Source organism: Orcinus orca, chromosome 15 (genome assembly GCF_937001465.1).
Source record: "Orcinus orca chromosome 15, mOrcOrc1.1, whole genome shotgun sequence".
In the NCBI taxonomy this organism is placed as follows: Eukaryota; Metazoa; Chordata; class Mammalia; order Artiodactyla; family Delphinidae; genus Orcinus; species Orcinus orca.
Window position 1 is genome coordinate 22,845,587 of NC_064573.1, and position 19,064 is coordinate 22,864,650.

Sequence of the window (19,064 nt, forward strand, 5' to 3'; positions counted from 1 at the left end):
AGACTATCCTTGGTCAGAAGGTTTGGAATGGGCTCCAAAAGTTGGTTTGAAATCTACTATATGGACACTGGGCCTGACCCAGGTGATTCTGGAATGTCTTCCCTTTCTACCAATCTGTGTAGATTCTCCCCTCGCCTCCCCTGCAACTGCCAACCCTCGAAACGCTGGCCTTCATGGGTGCAGGGAGAAGCCAGCCAGGCTCCAATGGCTCATCTGCTGTTAAAGACGGGATCAGATAATGTGTAAATGAATGAGAGAGTAAGTCAATGAACAAACGAATCTATGTTCCAATGAAGCTTTATTTGGCCCATCCTGATCAAGTTTAATAATGTTTAATACATTTTTTAAGAACATGAGTAAGTAATAGCAATTCCTCTGTAATAACAATTATATATGAACTCCTGGTCAAGGTCAGCAGCTTGCTCCTATACCAAAAAAGTAAAGCCGCCCTTTGAGGACAAATGGCACATGAGGAGTGGTGTACATTTCCTTCTCTTTAAAACAAAAAAGAAAGAAAAGAAACCCAGACACTTCATATTTACATATTTTCCATTTAAAAATTGGTCAGTATGGTTGTTTTTAAATATAAGTTTCTAACGTGTTGCAGGTTTCAATGCACAGATCCTAGTTAGCTGATTAGATTTAAGGTGCTGTTGAGGTGAGGGTGAACCCAGCCTAAGCTCAACACTGAGGAATCCTCTGTTTACAGACTGGCTCCTGTGGGCATCTTTGGGGGAAGCTGAATGCCAGTGGTGGAAATGGCAGAGCTTTTCCAGGGGACTGGGCTCCATGTTTCTGCAGAGGGCCTGCTGTGCCCACACACCATCCCCCCTCAGGCTCTGTGTACAAGTGCACCTTTGGTTTGGCGTGCTCCGAATTCATCCTGGCCTAAGCTAGGAGGGACATGGTGGCCTCCAGTCCTTTCTTTTGTCGTGGGGTCCCCATGCTGGTGCCTGACCCCTGAAGGCCCTCAATGTTGGTACCCCACCTTTCATACCTTCCTACCCTTCCGGATTCCCTGTCCCCAAGGCCTCTTGCTCTCCAATGCATTTTTTCAGGGCCTGCTCTTTGCTGGGGCTAAATGGATAATCAAAATCAAGGGCAGCATTAATGAAGTCGGATGGGCCCTGTGTGAAATCTTCTCTCCTAACACATTTGCTCTAGGCAGGCACCTCACTGCTCTCCACCAAATGAGCAATTCATGCCGAGAACATGAGTTCCCAAGGTAGGCTTGGAGTGGGGCTATGAGTATGGGGGTTGGGGTGTGGGGCAGGCTGGAGGGATTCTTGGAATTGCTGTCTTCAAACTCGGCCGCGTATGACATTCCCTCGGGAGCAAGAGCTGTGTCATTGTGTCTGTGCGTGTGTCAGGAAAGTGCATAGGAAGTTCTGCAAAAGGTGTGTGCACAGGCCTGGGAGAATGGGTTATTTTACCCACAGAGCCCAAACTGGGCTGGTCTGCAACCAAGATTTCAGACCACACGGGGTGAGGCAAATACTACAGGGGTGAGGCAGATGGGAATATTTACGTACTTGAGGAGCCAGAAAAAAAGATGCTTGGTGACTAAGGGAAAGAAGCTGGCTCAGTTTCCAGTTTCAGAGTTCAAGGGGCATTGCTCTGAGTAAAAGCATGTAGAATGGGTCAGATGGTAATGGACAGGGAAGAAACATCTTGAACCAAGTTTTCTGAGCGAAAAGCCGGAGTGACGCCAGTAGAGGAAGACACTGTTTAGTGGACAGACACTGGCCTGGGGTTCAAGGCTTTCCCTGACACTGACTAGGCCCTGAACTTAGAGTCACTTTGCTTCTCTGGGCCTCACTGTCCTTCCACACCTGTCAGCTGAGGCTAGTTGGGCCAGGTGGTTCCAACACTCTGCCTGCAAGGTTCCACTGCACACAGCCACCCAGGTGGGACCTGCAGACTGCTAAGACATACTTCTGCCCTGTACACTGCCACTTATAAAAGCACAGGGGCCTCGTCCTCACTGGGAAAGTGATCAACCCCCAATCTCGGCTCCTGTTCAAACCCACTCCCAGAGGTTAAAGGCTAGTTATTAAGGCAGTTTAAGAAATGGACATTCCTCTTGCTCCTCGGATCCTTTCTGTGTTCTGCTAACCCCAAGGCAGCAGAGAGGGGCGGCAGGGGTGGTGGAGATGCCAGGGAGGCGGCCTTCGGGATGGCCTGGAGCGCCCCTTCGCCGCCCTCACCACCTTTCTTTGGAGAAGGCCTCAGTCTGCACGAGATCGCCAGGGTGCTCGGATATGCAGGCGCCGTTGAGGTCGCCCAGTTTACTGTCCGGCAGGTCCTCGGGCTTGGTGCAGAGCTTCAGGGCGCGGGAGATGAACACGTCCAGGTCGAACTGGGGGCTGGCGCCCCCGTCGATGGGGGCCGGACGGCCGGGTGGGGAGGCCGACAGGCGACGCTCGGGGCCGTCGGGGGGCGGGCTGGCGCGCTCGGGGACGCCCTGCGTGCTCTGGACCCACTGCGCGATCTCCAGGAAGAGGCTGGCCGGCTCTTCGTCGCGCGGCCCCGCGTCCGCCGCCACCGCGGCGGTGGGGGGCGCCCCGGCCGCCTGCTTCCAGTGCGACAGGTCCAGGATGAGCTTGGGCTCCGAGTAGTGGTGCGGCTTGTTGTCGCGCCACAGTAGCTTGTCCAGGTAGGACGGCGACCCCACCTTGTAGTCGCAGGAGCGCCCGTAGTCGGCCTCGAAGGCGCGCTCCATGGACGAGTGCGACTGCTCCAGGAAGCGCTCCGAGCTGCTCTGCGAGTCCTTGCGTGGGTCCACCTGCACGTCCTCCGCCAGCGGCGCCGAGCCCGCGCGCGGGTCGAGCTGCACCTCGCTCGCGTCCTGGTACCTGTCGGGCCGCCACTCCAGGTCCGACGACAGGCTCACAGGGTACCTGCAAAGGTAAGACAGGATGGTGATTGGACCCTTCCAACCGGGTTGGCTTTGTGGAGGGAGCCAACCCCCCCCCCCCCCCCCCCGCCGATCCCTGTCTGCCACCCACAGGCGGGCTTTCCATTCCTTCCCAGTCCCTCCAGCTCCTTCCCTCACCTCCCAAGGTGGGAGGGTGATGGGACAAAGTAACGGTGAACCTCCAGGGCTCAGGCAGAAGGACTGATTGCCCGGCTTAACTCTTGTATCCTTTTGTATTCATTGAATATCCTACAAATATTTCTTGAGCACCTCCTATGTGCCAGACGGTGTTCTGAGCATTACCAGACACAGCAGGGAACAAAACAAAACCCCTCTCCTCATGTGATGGTACTTTCTAGTGGATGCACCTGTGCGGTACTCCTCAAACTTTGATGTGCACACAGATCACCTGGGCACCTTGTTGAAATGCAGTTGCTGATCCAGTAGATGAGGCAGGGTCTGAGAGTCTGCATTTCTAACAGGCTGCCAGTGATGCTGACTCTGCTGGTCCCTGGCCCACACTTTGAGTAGCAGGGCCCTAATGAGGGCTTCACAGCCTTGGCTCAGATTAGAATCACTTGTTGGGGGGGATTAAAAATAAAATTCCATGCCTGCCCCGCATCTCCAATGCTGATTCAGGAGGTCCAGGGAGGGGCCCAGCATCTGCGTGGTTGTCAAACCTCCCCAGGTGTTTCTAAGTTCCAGCCAGGGCTAAGAACCCCTGCCATAGTGGATCTGGTTGGAGGCCCTGCAGCACCTTGCGTAGATGCTGAGCAGGCAGGGCGTACTGAAAGATTACAGACACCCTCAGGAGAGGCCAGAGATCCTTGGAATTCTGCCCTCCGTCAACTGTCCTGCGGCCCTGAAGAGCCAAGTCTGCTAGCCAAGAGCAAATGAAGGGCAGGTGGGCAGGCCATCAGCTTGGGCTGAGCCCTCCCTCCCTGTGCCAGGTGTTCTATGCAGAATTGAGGGGGCGGGGAGAGGCAGGGAGCCCAGGGGAAGCCTCAGGCAGCAGCCAGCCGCTCCCAGAACAGGAGGCCTAGGGCTCACACAGGAAGAACCAAGGACAGGCAGGTTTGGCTGTGTGACCGGGCAGGCGGGCAGCTGCAGTCCACGCCTTGTGGTTTGCGAGGCACAGGAAGGTCCCAGTTCTCCCCACCCTCCCAGTGATGCCATTAACATAGGAGTCACTCCTAGAGGTGAACACTGCCTCCTCCCATGAGGGTCCTTGAAATTGCAGGGATTTCTTGGAGGAAGAACTTGTGAAGCCCGTCACCATTGGCTGCTACATGCCAAGGGCCAGATGTAAGGTGTCTGCAGTCTCCAGGCAACCCTGTGGAGTGCGTGCTACCACCTGCTTCACAGATGAGGACACTAGCGTTCAGAGGTAAGCAGTTTGCCCGAAGCAGCAGGGCCTGTGGGAAGGGGTTTGTCATTGTCTTTGTTGGCCGCCTTCCTCATGCAGGTGTGATGGGACAGGTCGGGAGCAGAGGGGCACCAGGTTTAGAAGTGGTCAGAGTTGATGGGCAGGGGCCAAAGAAACCCTGCTACAGTCTTCCTGACACCAACGCCATGCCATAGCCATGAAAAGCAGAGGACAAACCCTGCAGAGCCAATGCTCCGTGCCCCCAGGTGCTGTGGAGTGGAGGACGAGGGGCTGCAGGAACCACAGTCAAGGGCAGGGCTAGCACGGGGGCGGCAGAGGAGAGAGTCTTCATTAATCTCTATGTGCTGGCAACTCTTGATAACAACAATCAACAACAACAAACCAACAAACCTGTCCTGAAATAGCAACGTTGCCCTGACCCTCCCTCGGAGCCTCCTTAATCTGAAATCCATCATCTGTCAAATGACTGGAAAGGAGAAACTGCTCATCTGTCACTTATGTAACTAGCTGTCACATTCTCGCAACAGCAGCGCTCCCACTTAGGCCCCCTCGGAGTCCTAGCTTCTAAGCCCTCGACTTTTATTTCTAAACCGAGCGGCTCCCAGTGCTTCCTTCCAGAATTAGCAGATGGTGATGCCCAAATGTTTAGGTGCCTGACCTAGGAACATCAGAACAGGAAGGGACCTAAGAGATCATTGTGTGCTTATGCGGAGATTGTCAAAAACTGCATCTTCTATCCAACTCTGATTCATTGGTAGTGACTTCCGGGCACACTGTGTTGAGAAGGATTCTGAGGCCCGGCTCAGTTTAGCAGGGAAGAGTCCTGTGATTGCTTGGCAGTGTCTGACATGGGTGCAGATTGGGGAGGGCCCACATAGGCCAGGAATTAGGTGTGTGACACAATGCCAATCTCTAACCTCTCTGAGCTGTGGCTTCCTCGTGCGTCAATGAGCGATAATAATAATGGTGCCCCTTTACTGGCATCTCAGGAGGTGCAAATGATGTGAACGGCATGAAGGTGTTGTGTGGTGGTAAATGTCACATTGTTTTCTTGTCTTGCGTTGCTGCATTTTGCTTTTCTGGGGCAAATTCCCAGGCTACTAGACGTGAGCTCTGGCTGTGGGGGCTCATTAAATGCTTGCCCGACATTGTATTGAGCCCTGTGTGCAGTACACTCGGGGTGGGTTGGAAAGCTGGTGGTGACTGGTGTTGCACAAAGGCAGGGCCCGACCACGCATGCAGGACATAGCTGGTCATCTACCAGGAATGTCTGGGGACAGGAGAGAAAGGCAGGAGGCTAAGCTGGGGAAAGCGCCCTATGGGCTGTAGAACTTGGGAGACGGAAGGAAAGGTCATGGAGGATCAGAGGCAAATAGAAATGAGAGGACGGCAATGTGGGTTCCAGACTCCAGGGCTGGAACCGCACCTGTCCCAGTTGGAGAGCTGGCTCTGGTTGGCGGCCATCAGCAGGATGTCGTCAATCTCATCCTCTATGCGGAAGGGGTGCTGCGAGGTGGGCTCGTCCTCGGGGCAAGCGTACGGGCTCATGTAGGGATGCTGCAGCCCCATCTCGGCGGTCAGGCGATCCATGGGGTTAAAGGTCAGGATCTTCTCCAGAAAGTCGATGGCTGTGGAGAGCAGAGCAGGACAGGAAGGTCATTTGTGCCCTTGCCAAGCTGAGAATAAGACTCCTCAGCATGCGGACACCCCCTAGTGTTTGTACTTTTCCATTTGTCAAAAGGCTTTCGGATGTTTCCTTTCTCAGGATCCTCACCAAAATCCAGGGACAAATTCAGATCAGACGCTGCTTTCTGACTTCGCTAATGAGTTAATAGAGGTCCAGAGGGGTACAGTGACTCAGGTTACAGGAGGTCCAGGGCTAGAACTCTGCCTTGGGCTGGATTTCCCCAGAGACAAGGAATGGGGTGGAGGTAGTTTATGTGGCAGTGGTGCCAGGAAGCACCGGTAGGGCAATGGGAAGAAGCCAGTAGAGGATGTGCCAATGAACCGTTCCTGCTGAGAGCCCCTGGGGCTCCGTTCCACTGGGTCCTCCAAGAGACAGCATGGGACACACCTCAGAGATGGTCCCACTTCGGGGGCGGGGGAAGCTGGAGTATCTCCATCCCCACCCTCATCTGTCATGGGTTGAGTGCTGCTGGAGTGGGTGGAGGACCCAGCAGCAAGAAGGCTCAGTGAGAAGGGTCGCCGTGGAGCTAGGCGGGTGGGACAGAGCCTGACAGCCCAGGGCTCCTAAGTCCAGAGCCCTTTCTACTATATGTTGCCCCTGGAGGTTTGACAAATAAAGGCCATCTTCAAAATATTTATCCCCTGGGCTGAAGCCCCCATGCTGTGCCAGGCAGTAACGCTTCAGTGACTATAGATCAAGGGGAGGACCTGGCAGCTGAACCTGGGCGTGGAAACGGGCACTCAGGAGCCCTGTGCGGTGGCTATTTGCCAACCAGCGTGAAGGTATATCAAGATGGCAGCCACCTGTAGGGCGTTGTGGGTGTGCACTGGCTGAACGTCACCTCCGCGCACAGGTGCCCTTTGTCCTGAGCGGGGGTAGGGACACCTGTCTGCCCTGTGAGCTCAGCCCCGGGTTATCTCAGGGCAAGTCCGGTCTGGAGGTTTGTATTCCTTCTCAGCCCTGGAGGCTCCGCTTAAATCATGGCTTGGCTAATCAGGTTACAGCCCACATGGAAAAGGAGGAAAGCAGCTGCGCTCAGGGCCAGGCTTCTGTGCCCTCTGAGGGGCTCCCGGGTGGGCCTCAGCCTGCACCATTACCCTGCCCCTCACACCAGCCCTGGACCTCTCTGCGGAAAAAGTCATCAGTGATTCAGGAAATCGATGGATTCTGAAGGTCACTGGCCTCCCAGGAGGATGCAGCTCTGTTCCATAATCCTAGACTGAAAGATCGGTTAAGCAGCAGTAACTCTGATCCCTCCCCAGTGCTCGGGGGCTCAGGGCATGCTTCTGGGCCCAGGGCTGCAGACCTGAAAGAGAATCAGCCTCACAGATTCCCAGGACTGGGAAGAATCAGGCAGTGCAGGGCCCAGCTCGGCCACTGCCCAGCTCCAGGATGGGCAAGTCTTTTCTTCTTTGGGCTCCCAGCCCCTCGCTCGGCCCCACCTACTACCCTGAACCTTTTGACAAGGAAGTGAGAGAGTTGGAGCTCTAAACGTTGGCAGGCGTCATCCCCATCATCATCAGTATTAAGAAAGACCCAGCGAACGCTGACGTTGGAAAATGCCAGCCCCGAAGGCCGCTTCACTGACCCTAGTAAGGATGAGAATCTCCCCTTACCTCTCTCTGACAGCTGGTCCTCCAGCAGGTGCCCAGACACTTCTGGGAAGCCCAAGTGTTAGAAAATCCTGCCTTATAGCAAACCTAAATCTGCCCCTTTAACTCCTGCCCTCGAGCCTCGCTCTGCCCTCTCTGGTCTCCCCATGTCAGCGTGCTCTCTCTTCCCCATGACTGTTCCCATCATGTTTCAAGGCAGCAGTCATGTCCCACGCAAGCCTCCTGTCCTCCTGGCACACAACTGGCCTACATCTCCTAGCCTCCCCCGCAGTTCGGTGTGGCCGTGTGACGGGCCAATGGAAAGGGGTTGGAAATGATGTGTGTACCCCGCTTCCAGGCCAGACCCATAGAAACCTCCTGCAGGAGTGTCTGCTCTCCCTTCGCCTGTCTTCGGCCGGAAGTTGGTGCCCTGCGGGTAGGGGGGAGCCTTGAAAGTTACGATTGAAGATGTCACATGGCCAGCATCCCAGGCGCGGCCCCCAGGTTCCCCCACTCTGTCTGAACTTGAGTTGAGCAGTGAATACACTGCTAGCAGGTAAGCCACAGAGACTTCAGGTTTATGGGCTAAAGCACTGGCTTCACCTTAACTCATAACCACACCGCCCCGCCTCCACCAACTCCTTTTCTCTAAGTTCAACCTCCCACATGTTTTCTTTAGTGCTTCTAATATAATGAGGCTTCTGTACAATTGTGTCACCTCTCTGTGGCCCCAGTGGATTCCCAGCTGGACTTCTCAGAGCCCCAGGGATCCTCAGGAAGGATTCTCAGGGGCGTCTCTGGAGATCAAGAGGCAGGTGGGCAGGGCCCCTCAGCCCTCACCCCTGCTGCACCCAGAGGACTCCTTTCCCTGTTTTGTATATTAGATTTCCTCATCAGCTCTGTCATTTGTGATATAGTTTCTTCTTGTAAGTGGAGCTCAGAAGTGAACGCCCTGGCGTGGTCTCAGGCCTGCTCCCTTGTCCTGAACCTGTGGTGTGACGGCTGTCTCGGCTGCTGAGGGATACAGTCCACCCAGACTGTGTCCATCGAGCCTCTGAGGGTGACAGCCAGAGAGGACTCCCACCTCTTCCCAGGCCTACGGGGCCTCAACTGGACAATCCAGGACAAACCGAGAGTCACCAACTGACTCTTAGGGACAGGTGCGCGTGATACCCTTTCTCCCACTGAAGTTTCATTTCAGCCATACCTCATTACCCTGAGGCCAGGCTGATTGGGGCCACTTTTCAAGCCCAGTGGCAGACGAGAGAATTGTGGTTGAAGCTGGCGCATTGGGAGGGTGAAGCTTTCGTGAACATCTGTTCGGCTACAGGATCAAGTCTGTACACGTCCGCTGGGTATTCAGAGCCCTGCAGTCTCTTGGCCCTTCTCACCTATCCGGCTTCACTTCCTACAGTCAGCTTCCCGCTGATCTGAGCCCTCACCGGTCCTCCAGGCCGGTTCTTTATCCCTCTCAGTGCTTGGTGGCTCTCTTCCCCTCCCAAATACCCAGAGCTCTCGTTAGCCCCTTAGGATGTGTTCCTTCATCTGCTCATCTCTGACGTGTACTCCATCTTCCCAGCTAGACCATCACTTATGTCTCTGATCTCTGCGAGACAGGCCCACCACACTCAGAGCCAAGTCACCGAGGGACTGCTGTGCGTGTGGTGGTTTGGGGGATGGGGACATGGGTGACACATCCCTGATCCAGAATTCCTGAGAATTCTGAACCTTGTGTCACATGGTGGGATTTCTACAGAGGCCTACGAATCAAAGTAAATGTGGATGGGCTGAGTCTTAATTTGTGGGGAATCAGATTGCCCCCTCCCTTAAAGATGGGGAAACTGAGACAGATTGAATGGGGATCATGGCCAGAGAAATTGTTAGTCCAAGTTCTTGGTTTCTTGATGGGGAGGAGCGTGGCAGAGACAGCTGTACCCCATGTCTGTTCTCCTCTTTCATAGTAATGGACACAGAGTGGCAATGGAGTAAGTGTCCACTTCCCAGCCTCACTGCAGCGAGGTGGGACCATGTGACTAAGTTCTGGCCAACAGGACACGAATGGAGGTGAGGTTAAGTCAAGGGAACTGCCCTCCTTCCCCGCCTTCCCCCAGCTGGTAAGGGCAACACCCTAAGGTGGCAGAAATACAAGACAGAAGGGGCTTGGGCCCTGGTAGAGCAGGTCTACCACATTGGCCCTAGACTATCTACTTTGGATTATTATATAAGAGAGAAATAAACTTAACTTCTTTTTTCTTAAATAAGAAATACATGTTATTTAAGCTGTTGATAATCTGGGTTTCTTTTACAATTGGCAAGACCACATCCTACCTGATATAGGGGTTTCCTAAGGGAGCCTCTAGCAGGTAGAAGGCTGGTGGCAATGTAACATCTCAGATGATGGAGCAACTATCCTGTGCTAAGGGCTTTACAAATTCTGTTTTACTTACTTGTCACAGTGACCCTGTGTGTCATGTATTATTACATCCATTTTACAGTTAAGGAAACTGAGATGCAGAGAAGTTAAGAAACTTGCCCAAGGCCAAACAGCTAGTCACTGGTGGAACTGGGAACTGAGCCTGGGTCTGGCTTTGAAGCTGATGAAACCATACCATGCCTTACAGAGGGAAAAATAAAGGGAGATGGAAGAGAGCGAGGGAGGCAAGTGAGAAAGAAGGAAAAGGAAGCAAAATCAGGGGTAGAGTGTGGAGGACCAGCTGTGACCACCCTGAGGGTGGCCTGATGGCCGAACTCAGTCTGGAAGTAGCGAGGGCAAATGCCCGCTGCCAGGGGTCCCCAGCTTCTGTGTCTAGGGACTCTGTTTGGTCCTTTTGGAAGAGACTGCCTGCCCCAGCCCCCCAGGGTGAAAGCAGAGTGCTGCCTCCAGGTGCTGGCTTGGCCGTCGGACTCTGGTACCTTCGCTGTTCACTTCAGGGAGCAGCTTGCGCAGTGGCCTCTTCACCTCCCAGGCGCTGCTGACGAAGGAAGGCATCACCTTGAGCAGCTCGTCCTTGTCTTCCTCCCGGATCACAGGGATGGTCTCCAGGATGAGCTGCATCTGCTCCAGCTCGTGAGCCCCTGGGGAGGTAAACACCAGATGGTTGAGCGTGCTGCCCACGTGGCTGGTGTGTGTGGAAGCTCCCGGGCCGCTCTACGACCCTGGGGCAGGGGGACCAGAGCTGGGCTGGGAGCCAGGGAACCTGAGTTCACTCTGCCACTAACTTGCTGTGTGACTGTGGGCAAGTTGCTTGCCATCTCTGGGGCTTGGTCAAATGTAGAAAGAAGGGGTAGTCTCTGGGGCCCCATCCGTTCCCCTAGCATTCTGTGCCTCTGGAATGGACCAGTCTCATATAGCCTGAGTCAGCCATCGCTAAAGTGATGGGAGCAGCCTGGCCCAAGGCTTTCCAAATGCTCTTTCCCATATGCCTCTGTGCATGTCCTTTACTGGGCTGGGGAAGGAAGTGATTTTAAGGCTAGGAATGAGTCTTACCTTTTGGATTTCCATTAGGAGGAAAAAAAGTCAGGAAGAACAAATTAAGCTTGGGACGTGTCATGAGCACACTGCCTCTGTGCTCCTCTGGGCAGAGGGAGGAAGACAGACTGTGCCAGGTCTGTGGGACAGGATGGAGTCGAGCATTCAAGCACTCATTCACTTATTCATTCATTCAACAAATGATTATTTATGGAGTGTCGTCTCCATAAATGGAGTGTAATCTCCATGAATACCATCCTCATCCGTAAGAAGCTTCAGGCTTTGTGCATCTTGGAAACTCAACTCCTCTTCTACGCTTAGGCCATCACGGATGCTGCTTCAGAGCTTTGACGCTGCTGGGATGGGTCAGGTCTGAATCCTTGCTGCCCCCTCTGACTTCCAGGCTGTTCTTACCTCCAGTTCCTCCATTTTCCCTTTTGGCATGAGTAGCCTTGCCATTTACCTCTACCAGGTTAAATCCAACTAGGCCCCATCTTCCTGAAGAAATGCCCCTGACTCACCCAGCTGCACAGAGCTCCCTCCCCTTACCACCGATTCCCATGGGGTCCCAGTCTTCCAGAAGCTGGTAGCCAAGGGCGGGGCTCTTCCGTGTCCCCCATGATGCCCTGTGCGGCACTAAGCACTTGTGGATGCTGTGAGCGCTGACCCAGAAAGTGCCTACGGATCAGCATCTGCTCTGAACGAGTCCCTTGGCCTCTCCCTGCAGTGGGCTCATGTAGGCTCAGTTCAGAGACTCTGGGAGACTTGTGGAGTCCCCTCTCCAAATGAGCACTCCAGACCGACCTCTCACAGTGGCAGGGAGAGGAGAGGAAGGGGCTGAAAATGTAGGACGGGTGTTTTCAGGGGTCAGTCTCAAGATGTTCGAATATACACGATTATTGATTTTGAAAGTTCTGTGCTCAAAAGGCTTTTTTTTAGCCTCTCCAGTATTTTGCCTGAAATGGTTGATAATCAGGTGCCATAAAAGCTGCAGAGGTGACGCCAAAGAGAAAGACTAGCATGTCTGTGATTAACAAGTGTTTCCCTCACGTTTTTTTTTTTTTTTTTTGCGGTACGCGGGCCTCTCACTGTTGCGGCCTCTCCCGTTGCGGAGCACAGGCTCCGGATGCGCAGGCTCAGCGGCCATGGCTCACGGGCGCAGCCGCTCCGCGGCATGTGGGATCTTCCCGGACCGGGGCACGAACCCGTGTCCCCTGCATCGGCAGGCGGACTCTCAACCACTGCGCCACCAGGGAAGCCCTGTTTTCCCCTTTTATTGAGCTACAGCAGAGGAGAAGGAAGGTGCCTGGGTAGCAGCTTACCAGCAAAGAGCATCCTCCCCGTGAGCATCTCTGCCAGGATGCAGCCAGCGGCCCACATGTCAATGGCTTTGGTGTAGTTGTTAGGGGAGAGGAGCAGGCGTGGTGAGCGGTACCATTTCGTTACCAACCCTTCTGACAGGTAACCCTGGAAGACAAAATCCAGGCTTCCAGTAATCAGTCATTTGTAGACACCCCCCCTCACATGCCTCTCCTCCTTTCCCTTCCCAGGGAGACAGGACCCCGTTCACTCTCCATCCTTTCCCATTGATCGTCTGGTTAGAGGGGTTTAGGCAGCGTTGTGGGGCTCAGAAGCTTTGGTGGGGGAATCTTATGAGGCCCTGGCGTTCTCTTCTGTGGAAAGGGATCCAGGATGACACTGTTTAAGAAGCAGTGCTTTCCCAGCCCATCTTGATGTAATGACGTGTAGCACTCTACCCTCATCTAATAAGAAGATGGAAAAGTAGGAGCCATACTTGAGTTTGTTATCACCATCAACAGAGTAACGATGAGACAGTGGGATTTGATTTATTCAGTGGCTGGATGTCAGAAAGAGCTGTGAAATTTAAATCAAGCCAGTTGCTTTGGTGCAGATGATTAAATTAATTCTGCCGTGATGTCAGACGCCAAGCCCCTGCTGGGAATGGATGAGGCCAGCTTCATAATGGGTGCAGGTGAAGGGCTTTTGGAAGCAGCCCTAAAAGGCAGAGTGGACACAGCTTTGGTTGGCCCAGAGGATTCTGGGAGTTCTACAGAGTGTCTTTGGGGGGATAGATGTTCTAGCTGATTTCAGCCACTGCTCAATGTGCAGTCTGGCATGGAATCCCTCACTACGGGATATAGTGACAGCACAAGTGCTTTAGCACAGATAGGGAAGTATAGCCAGGCAATTCGGAGCTTGTTCTCTATGTAATTCACAAAGCTGGCCCAACAGTGGAATCTGGGAAATGTCTGTTGAATTACATGGAACGGTCTCTCTAAATTGAAAAAATAGACCTATTTGGTGGTCAAGGTCAGATAATTAGCACCAGGGGGATCCAGTGAGAAATTCTAGGGACGGTTTTGTTATTTGCTGTTGTAATTTCCAATTTAGCATCTAATTTTCCTTTTTGCTGATGTAAAAAGTATCACAGACCTAGGTTAAAAGCAGGTGAAACGTTAGGAGGCCCAAGTACCCAGGAGCTTTCGATCAATTAATCTGAAATCTCGTCACTTGTTGAGCAAAGATTTATTATGTTTTAAACCTGAGAGCCCTGAGTTACAGCAGTTTTCTCTCCTCTGTGGCACATATTTCTTTAGAGCAGGTCCTCAGACTGGTGGAAGGAAGGAAGACAAGACTAAGGTATACCCATTCCCCAGCCTCGATGCTCCAAAAGGAGCTCCTTATAATTTTTAAAATATGCCCCCTTTCTCTGTCCTTCGGGCCTTTGCATGTGTACTTGCCAGGGATGGGTGTCCTCACACCCACTGTCCTTCCTGGCTAACTCACACTCAGGCTGCTTCCTCTCAGAAGCTTCCCAGTTCCCTGGGATGAGGTTGAATGCCCCTTCCCAGGAGCTCCATGATCCCTGTCTTGTTACTATTTCTTTACTTCTCTGCAGTTCCACCTTCACCCACCCCACCCCCAGGACACTAGACTATTCACCCCTCATGGGCAGAGGCTGTATCTTGTTTCTCAGCCATTTCTGCATTGCCTACTGCCAAGTCTGCCTCCTAGGAAATGTCCAATGAACACAGATGGATGGATGAGTAAGGAACGTCTCACATGGTCCGAGCCCCTTCAAAATGGGGCACCTTCTGGGGGAACCACGGATCCCCTTCTTTAACAGACCTGATTTTATGGAGAGATCAGTTCCCACTTTCAATGGTGGATGAGGAGTTTAGAAAAGTTGTCAGCTTTTGCCTTATGCCTTGCCTTCTTCCAGAAAGGACTGGCAAGTGTAAGTGGTTTTTTTTTTTTTTTGTGGTACGCCAGCCTCTCACTGTTGTGGCCTCTCCCGTTGCGGAGCACAGGCTCCGGACGCGCAGGCTCAGCGGCCATGGCTCACGGGCCCAGCCGCTCCGCGGCATGTGGGATCCTCCCGGACAGGGGCACGAACCCTTGTCCCCTGCATCGGCAGGCGGACTCTCAACCACTGCGCCACCAGGGAAGCCCAGTAATTTTTTTTTAAGTCAGGCTTATTGAAGTATAATTTATAAACAGTAAAATTCACTCTTTTTAGGGTATAGTTCTATGAGTTTTGACAAAGCGTAGAATCATGTAACCACCATCATAATCAAGAGACATACAATTCCATCAGCTCACACAATTCCCTCGTGCCCCCTTCTGGTCACCCCCGAGCCCCAGTTCCCTAGAAACCACTGTTTTCCATCCCTTTAGTTTTGCTTGTGCAGAACGAACGTCATATAAATGGAATCACAGCGTGTGGCCTTTTGCGTCTGAATTCTTCCCCTTAGCATAATGCATCTGGACTCATCCACATTGCTGTATGAAGAGTAATCTGTTAGGAGTTTAAGTTTGATTCTAGAAAGGAAAGAGACAAGCCAGACTGTAGAAGCTCACATCTGGGTGGGTGGCTTACAAATAAAGAATGGTCCAATTTTATTTTCCAGTCAGAGGGTGAGTGTGTCAGAGAAAGACAGAGTACCCAGAGGGGAGGTGACTTAAGGTGAGTTTACTCTGGTGTGTAAATGCGCAATCTTTTATGGGACAGAATTCCCTATAATTAACACCTGCCTATCTGCAGAGTCTGGAGCTGAAGTGGGACACAGGGAGCTTCCTTCTGAAACACCTTCCCTGAAAGTAAAAGAAAGATGTTTGCACGGGCAAGGCTGCCCCAGGGCCAGAATTATGGGCAAGGCCATGATAACAGCTGAGAAAGTTCACCCCTGGCCCTTCCTTACCTTTGAATGAAAACCAAGAACCTGCCAGATTTTTGTCAACTACTAGCTGCTTCCCTCAAGTTACTTGTCCCTCAAGTCAGGGGATATACTGATATGTTTCAGAAGCCACAGGACAGAGGAGAATTTGGGAAGGTGCAGTGGCTTTTCTGCCGGGATCTGGAGCAAGGGGAGCCCTGGGGAAGGGGGGGATGGGAACGGAGGGGAGCCTCCATTCCTGGGTCTGTGGGGCAGACACGGGGAGGGGCTGGAGGTCTCGCCCTCAGCTGAGATGAGCCCTGGGTGTCTGAGTGGGAGAGGCACTGGAGACCACCGCACAATACTGGTGATCTGAATTCAACAGAGGAGTTTTAGTTGAGTGGATGGGGCAAAAGTCAGAATTTTCTAGAATAAAAAAAAATCTTTAAGGATACCCAGGAGTGGAGACTCAGTTTTATCAGAAGGGCCCATAAATCCGTAAGTGTACTGGCTCAACAGAGATCCTTAAATGGCTTTCCTGCCGGAGCCTGCAGGGTGAAGATAGTTTCAGCTCCATTTGGATGTAGAGGAAGCTGTCTTCAGTGATCAGACATGGTCTCTCCCGGGGCTCGCCCATCGGCAGGCTGACCAGTGGGTGGGACAGCGGGCACAGGCAGGGCGTGTTGTCTCATCACCACACTGGGGAGACGGGAAGCGGACACTCCTCGGGTCACCCCCTGAGTGTAAGAGGCAAGACCAGAATCACCCTTTCCCTAGTGTCCCAGTCCTCCTGCCAGCCTGTCCCTTGGTGTTTCCAGTGAGAAGGCAACTCCGGAGGAACCACTGGGAGGGGTGGACACGGTTTCCTGTCTAGACCCCACCATGGGGGCTTCTTCAGCTATTACTCCAACCAGCCCATTGTGCTGGAGTCATGTCCAGCCAGTGAGAGGCTCTGACTCTGAAAGCCTTAAAGGTGTTTGGAAATAATCTGGTAGCAGCTGCCCCAGGAGGAGAGTAATTAGGGACCCCCCACAGATCCAGAGGGAGGGTAGAATTGAAGCTGAGCATTCTCTTTGCTGAAGGAGCAAGGAAACCACACTCAGTCCCAGCTGCCTGCCAAGGGATTCAGAGCAGCCTCCATCGAACTCACCCTGGAAGGGTGGGCACCCATCCGCTGCTCCGGCGAGCCTGTATTGGGTGGGCTTCAGCTCTGCTCAGCTGGCCTTCTCTGTGCCTCCACTGGCCCAAGCCTGATCTCTTGGGTCTGGGAGTCAGAAGGCTGGAGGAGAAGGCTTGATCCCATAAACTTTCCACGTCACCCTTTAATGCACCTACTGGCACCTCACAGAGGTAGGGCAAATTTAAATAGGGACAACACTCTCCCAAGAATAAAAGCCCTGGGTGTGGGGAGACGCCAAGGTAGCATCTCCCCACAACTAGGGTGCCTGCTGGCTGCTGGTGGGGACCCTGACGCCCAAGGAGATGGGAGGAACCCCCAAGTGAACCGGTAGGACGCGGGGGGACTGAAGGGGGAGGAGAAGTGGAGGCCAGACAGGATTGGCACCCCTGAGGCTGGGGAGATCAGGAGAGGCAGGCGGGAGGGACCCTCATGAAAGAGCAGGAGAGGAGCTGAGGTTGATCTCCCGGCCCACTCGGGCCGGGGAGCCTGCTGAGCTCCCAGGCTGATACCCCCCCCAAAGCCCCCTCCAGGCTGCATGGGTCCTGGGGGCATAGGAAGGAGGCCGAGGGGCGAACAGCAGAGGCAGGCAGGAGGGGCCCTCCCAGATGGGAGGAGCAGGAGAGGAGAGGAGGGCATTTGCCCTGCCCACTCGAGTCCGGGAAGCCTGCTGTGCTCCCAGGTGAGGTCCCCTGCCCTCTGAGACCAGCGGTGGGGGGCACGCCTGGGCCCCTTCTGTTCCTTGAGCCTAAGCCCCACTCCCCACAGCCCCCAGGGCCTTTTCCAGCCCTGTGGGTCCTGAGCATAGGCCCCGCCCACCACCAAACCTTGCCCTTGCTTAGACCTCGCACTCCACAGCCAAGGCCTCCCCCCACCTTTTTTTTCTTTCTTTTTTCCTCCTTCTTCCTCCTTCTCTTTCTTACTATTGTAGTACTGATGTACCTTCCGGTTGTTGATTCATCTATATTTTTATCTTTATGTTCTTTCTAACATACCTGTTAGTTTCCTAGTCTAATTTTATTTTTTACTTTGTTATTGTTCTCTCTCATTTTTTTTTTTTTTGCCACCCCACATGGATTGCGGGATCTTGGTTCATGAGCCGGGGGTCGGGCCAAAGCTCCTGTGGTGGGAGCTCCGAGTGCAAACCACTGGACTAACATAGAACCTCAGACCCCAGGGAATATTCATTGGACAGAGGTCTTACAGAGGTCCTCATCTCAACACCAAGACCCAGCTCTACCCAACAGCCTACAAACTCCAGTGTTGGAAGCCTCAGGACAAACAACCAGTAAGACAGGAACACAATCCCACTCATTAAAAAAAAAAAAAGAGACGGCAAAAAGTATGTCACAGATGAAGGAGCAAGGTAAAAACCTACAAGACCAAATAAATGAAGAGGAAATAGGCAACCTACCTGAAAAAGAATTAAGAGTAATGATAGTAAAGATGATCCAGAGTCTTGGAAATAGAATGGAGGCATGGTTTGAGAAAATACAAGAAATGTTTAACAAAGATCTAGAAGAACTAAAGAACAAACAAACAGAGATGAACAACACAATAACTGAAATGAAAAATACACTAGGAGGAATCAATAACAGAATAACTGAGGCAGAAGAACAAATAAGTGAGCTGGAAGACAAAATGGTGGAAATAACTGCCAAGGAACAGATTAAAGAAGAAAAAATGAATGGAAGACAATCTCAGAGACCTCGGGGACAACACTGAACACACCAACATTCAAATTATAAGAGTCCCAGAAGAAGAAGAGAAAAAGAAAGGGTCTGAGAAAATATTTGAAGAGATTATAGTTGAAAACTTCCCTAACATGGGAAAGGAAATAGTCACCCAAGTCCAGGAAGCACAGAGAGTCCCAAACAGGATAAAGCCTAGGAAAAAGACACCAAGACACATATTAATCAAACTAACAAAAATTAAATTCAAAGAAAAATTATTAAAAGCAGCAAGTGAAAAACAAAAAGCAACATACAAAGGCGTTCCCATAAGGTTATCAGCTGATTTTTCAGCAGAAACTCTTTAGGCCAGAAGGGAGTGGCAGGATACACTTAAAGTGATGAAAGAGAAAAACCTACAACCAAGATTACCCTAAGCAGCAAGGATCTCTTTCAGATTCAATGGAAAAATCAAAAGCTTTTCAGACAAGCAAAAGCTAAGAGAATTGAGTACCACAAAAACCAGCTTTACAACAAATGCTAAAGAAACTTCTCTAGGTGGGAAACACAAGAGAAGAAAAAGACCCACAAAAACAAACCCAAAACAGTTAAGAAAATGGTAATAGGAACATACATATCAATAATAACCTTGAATGTAAACAGATTATATGCCCCAACCAAAAGACACAGACTGGCTGAATAGATACAAAAACAAGACCTATATATACACTGTCTACAAGAGACATTTCAGACCTACCTACATACAGACTGAAAGTGAAAGGATGGAAAAAGAAATTCCATGCAATTGGAAATCAAAAGAAAGCTGCAGTAGCAATACTCATTTCAGATAAAATAGACTTTAAAACAAAGACTGTTATAAGAGATAAGGAGGGACACTACATAATAATCAAGGAACAATCCAAGAAGAAGATATAACATTTATAAATGTTTATGCACCCAACATAGGAGCACCTCAATACATAAGGC

General features: G+C 52.1%; 1 protein-coding gene across 1 annotated transcript in view; it reads right to left on the reverse strand.

The window, feature by feature from the left end:
* Nucleotides 1-281: 281 nt before the first annotated feature.
* Nucleotides 282-19,064, reverse strand: part of MAPK4 (mitogen-activated protein kinase 4) — a 179,469-nt gene continuing 160,686 nt past the window's right edge. Inside the window, exons 3-6 of the mRNA XM_004266102.3 lie at nucleotides 12,375-12,519; nucleotides 10,497-10,658; nucleotides 5,731-5,932; nucleotides 282-2,900 (exon numbers count right to left, since the gene is read on the reverse strand). Of these exons, the coding sequence (XP_004266150.1) occupies nucleotides 2,204-2,900; nucleotides 5,731-5,932; nucleotides 10,497-10,658; nucleotides 12,375-12,519 (1,206 nt within the window). The 3' untranslated portion in view covers nucleotides 282-2,203. The remainder of the gene's footprint in view (nucleotides 2,901-5,730; nucleotides 5,933-10,496; nucleotides 10,659-12,374; nucleotides 12,520-19,064) is intronic.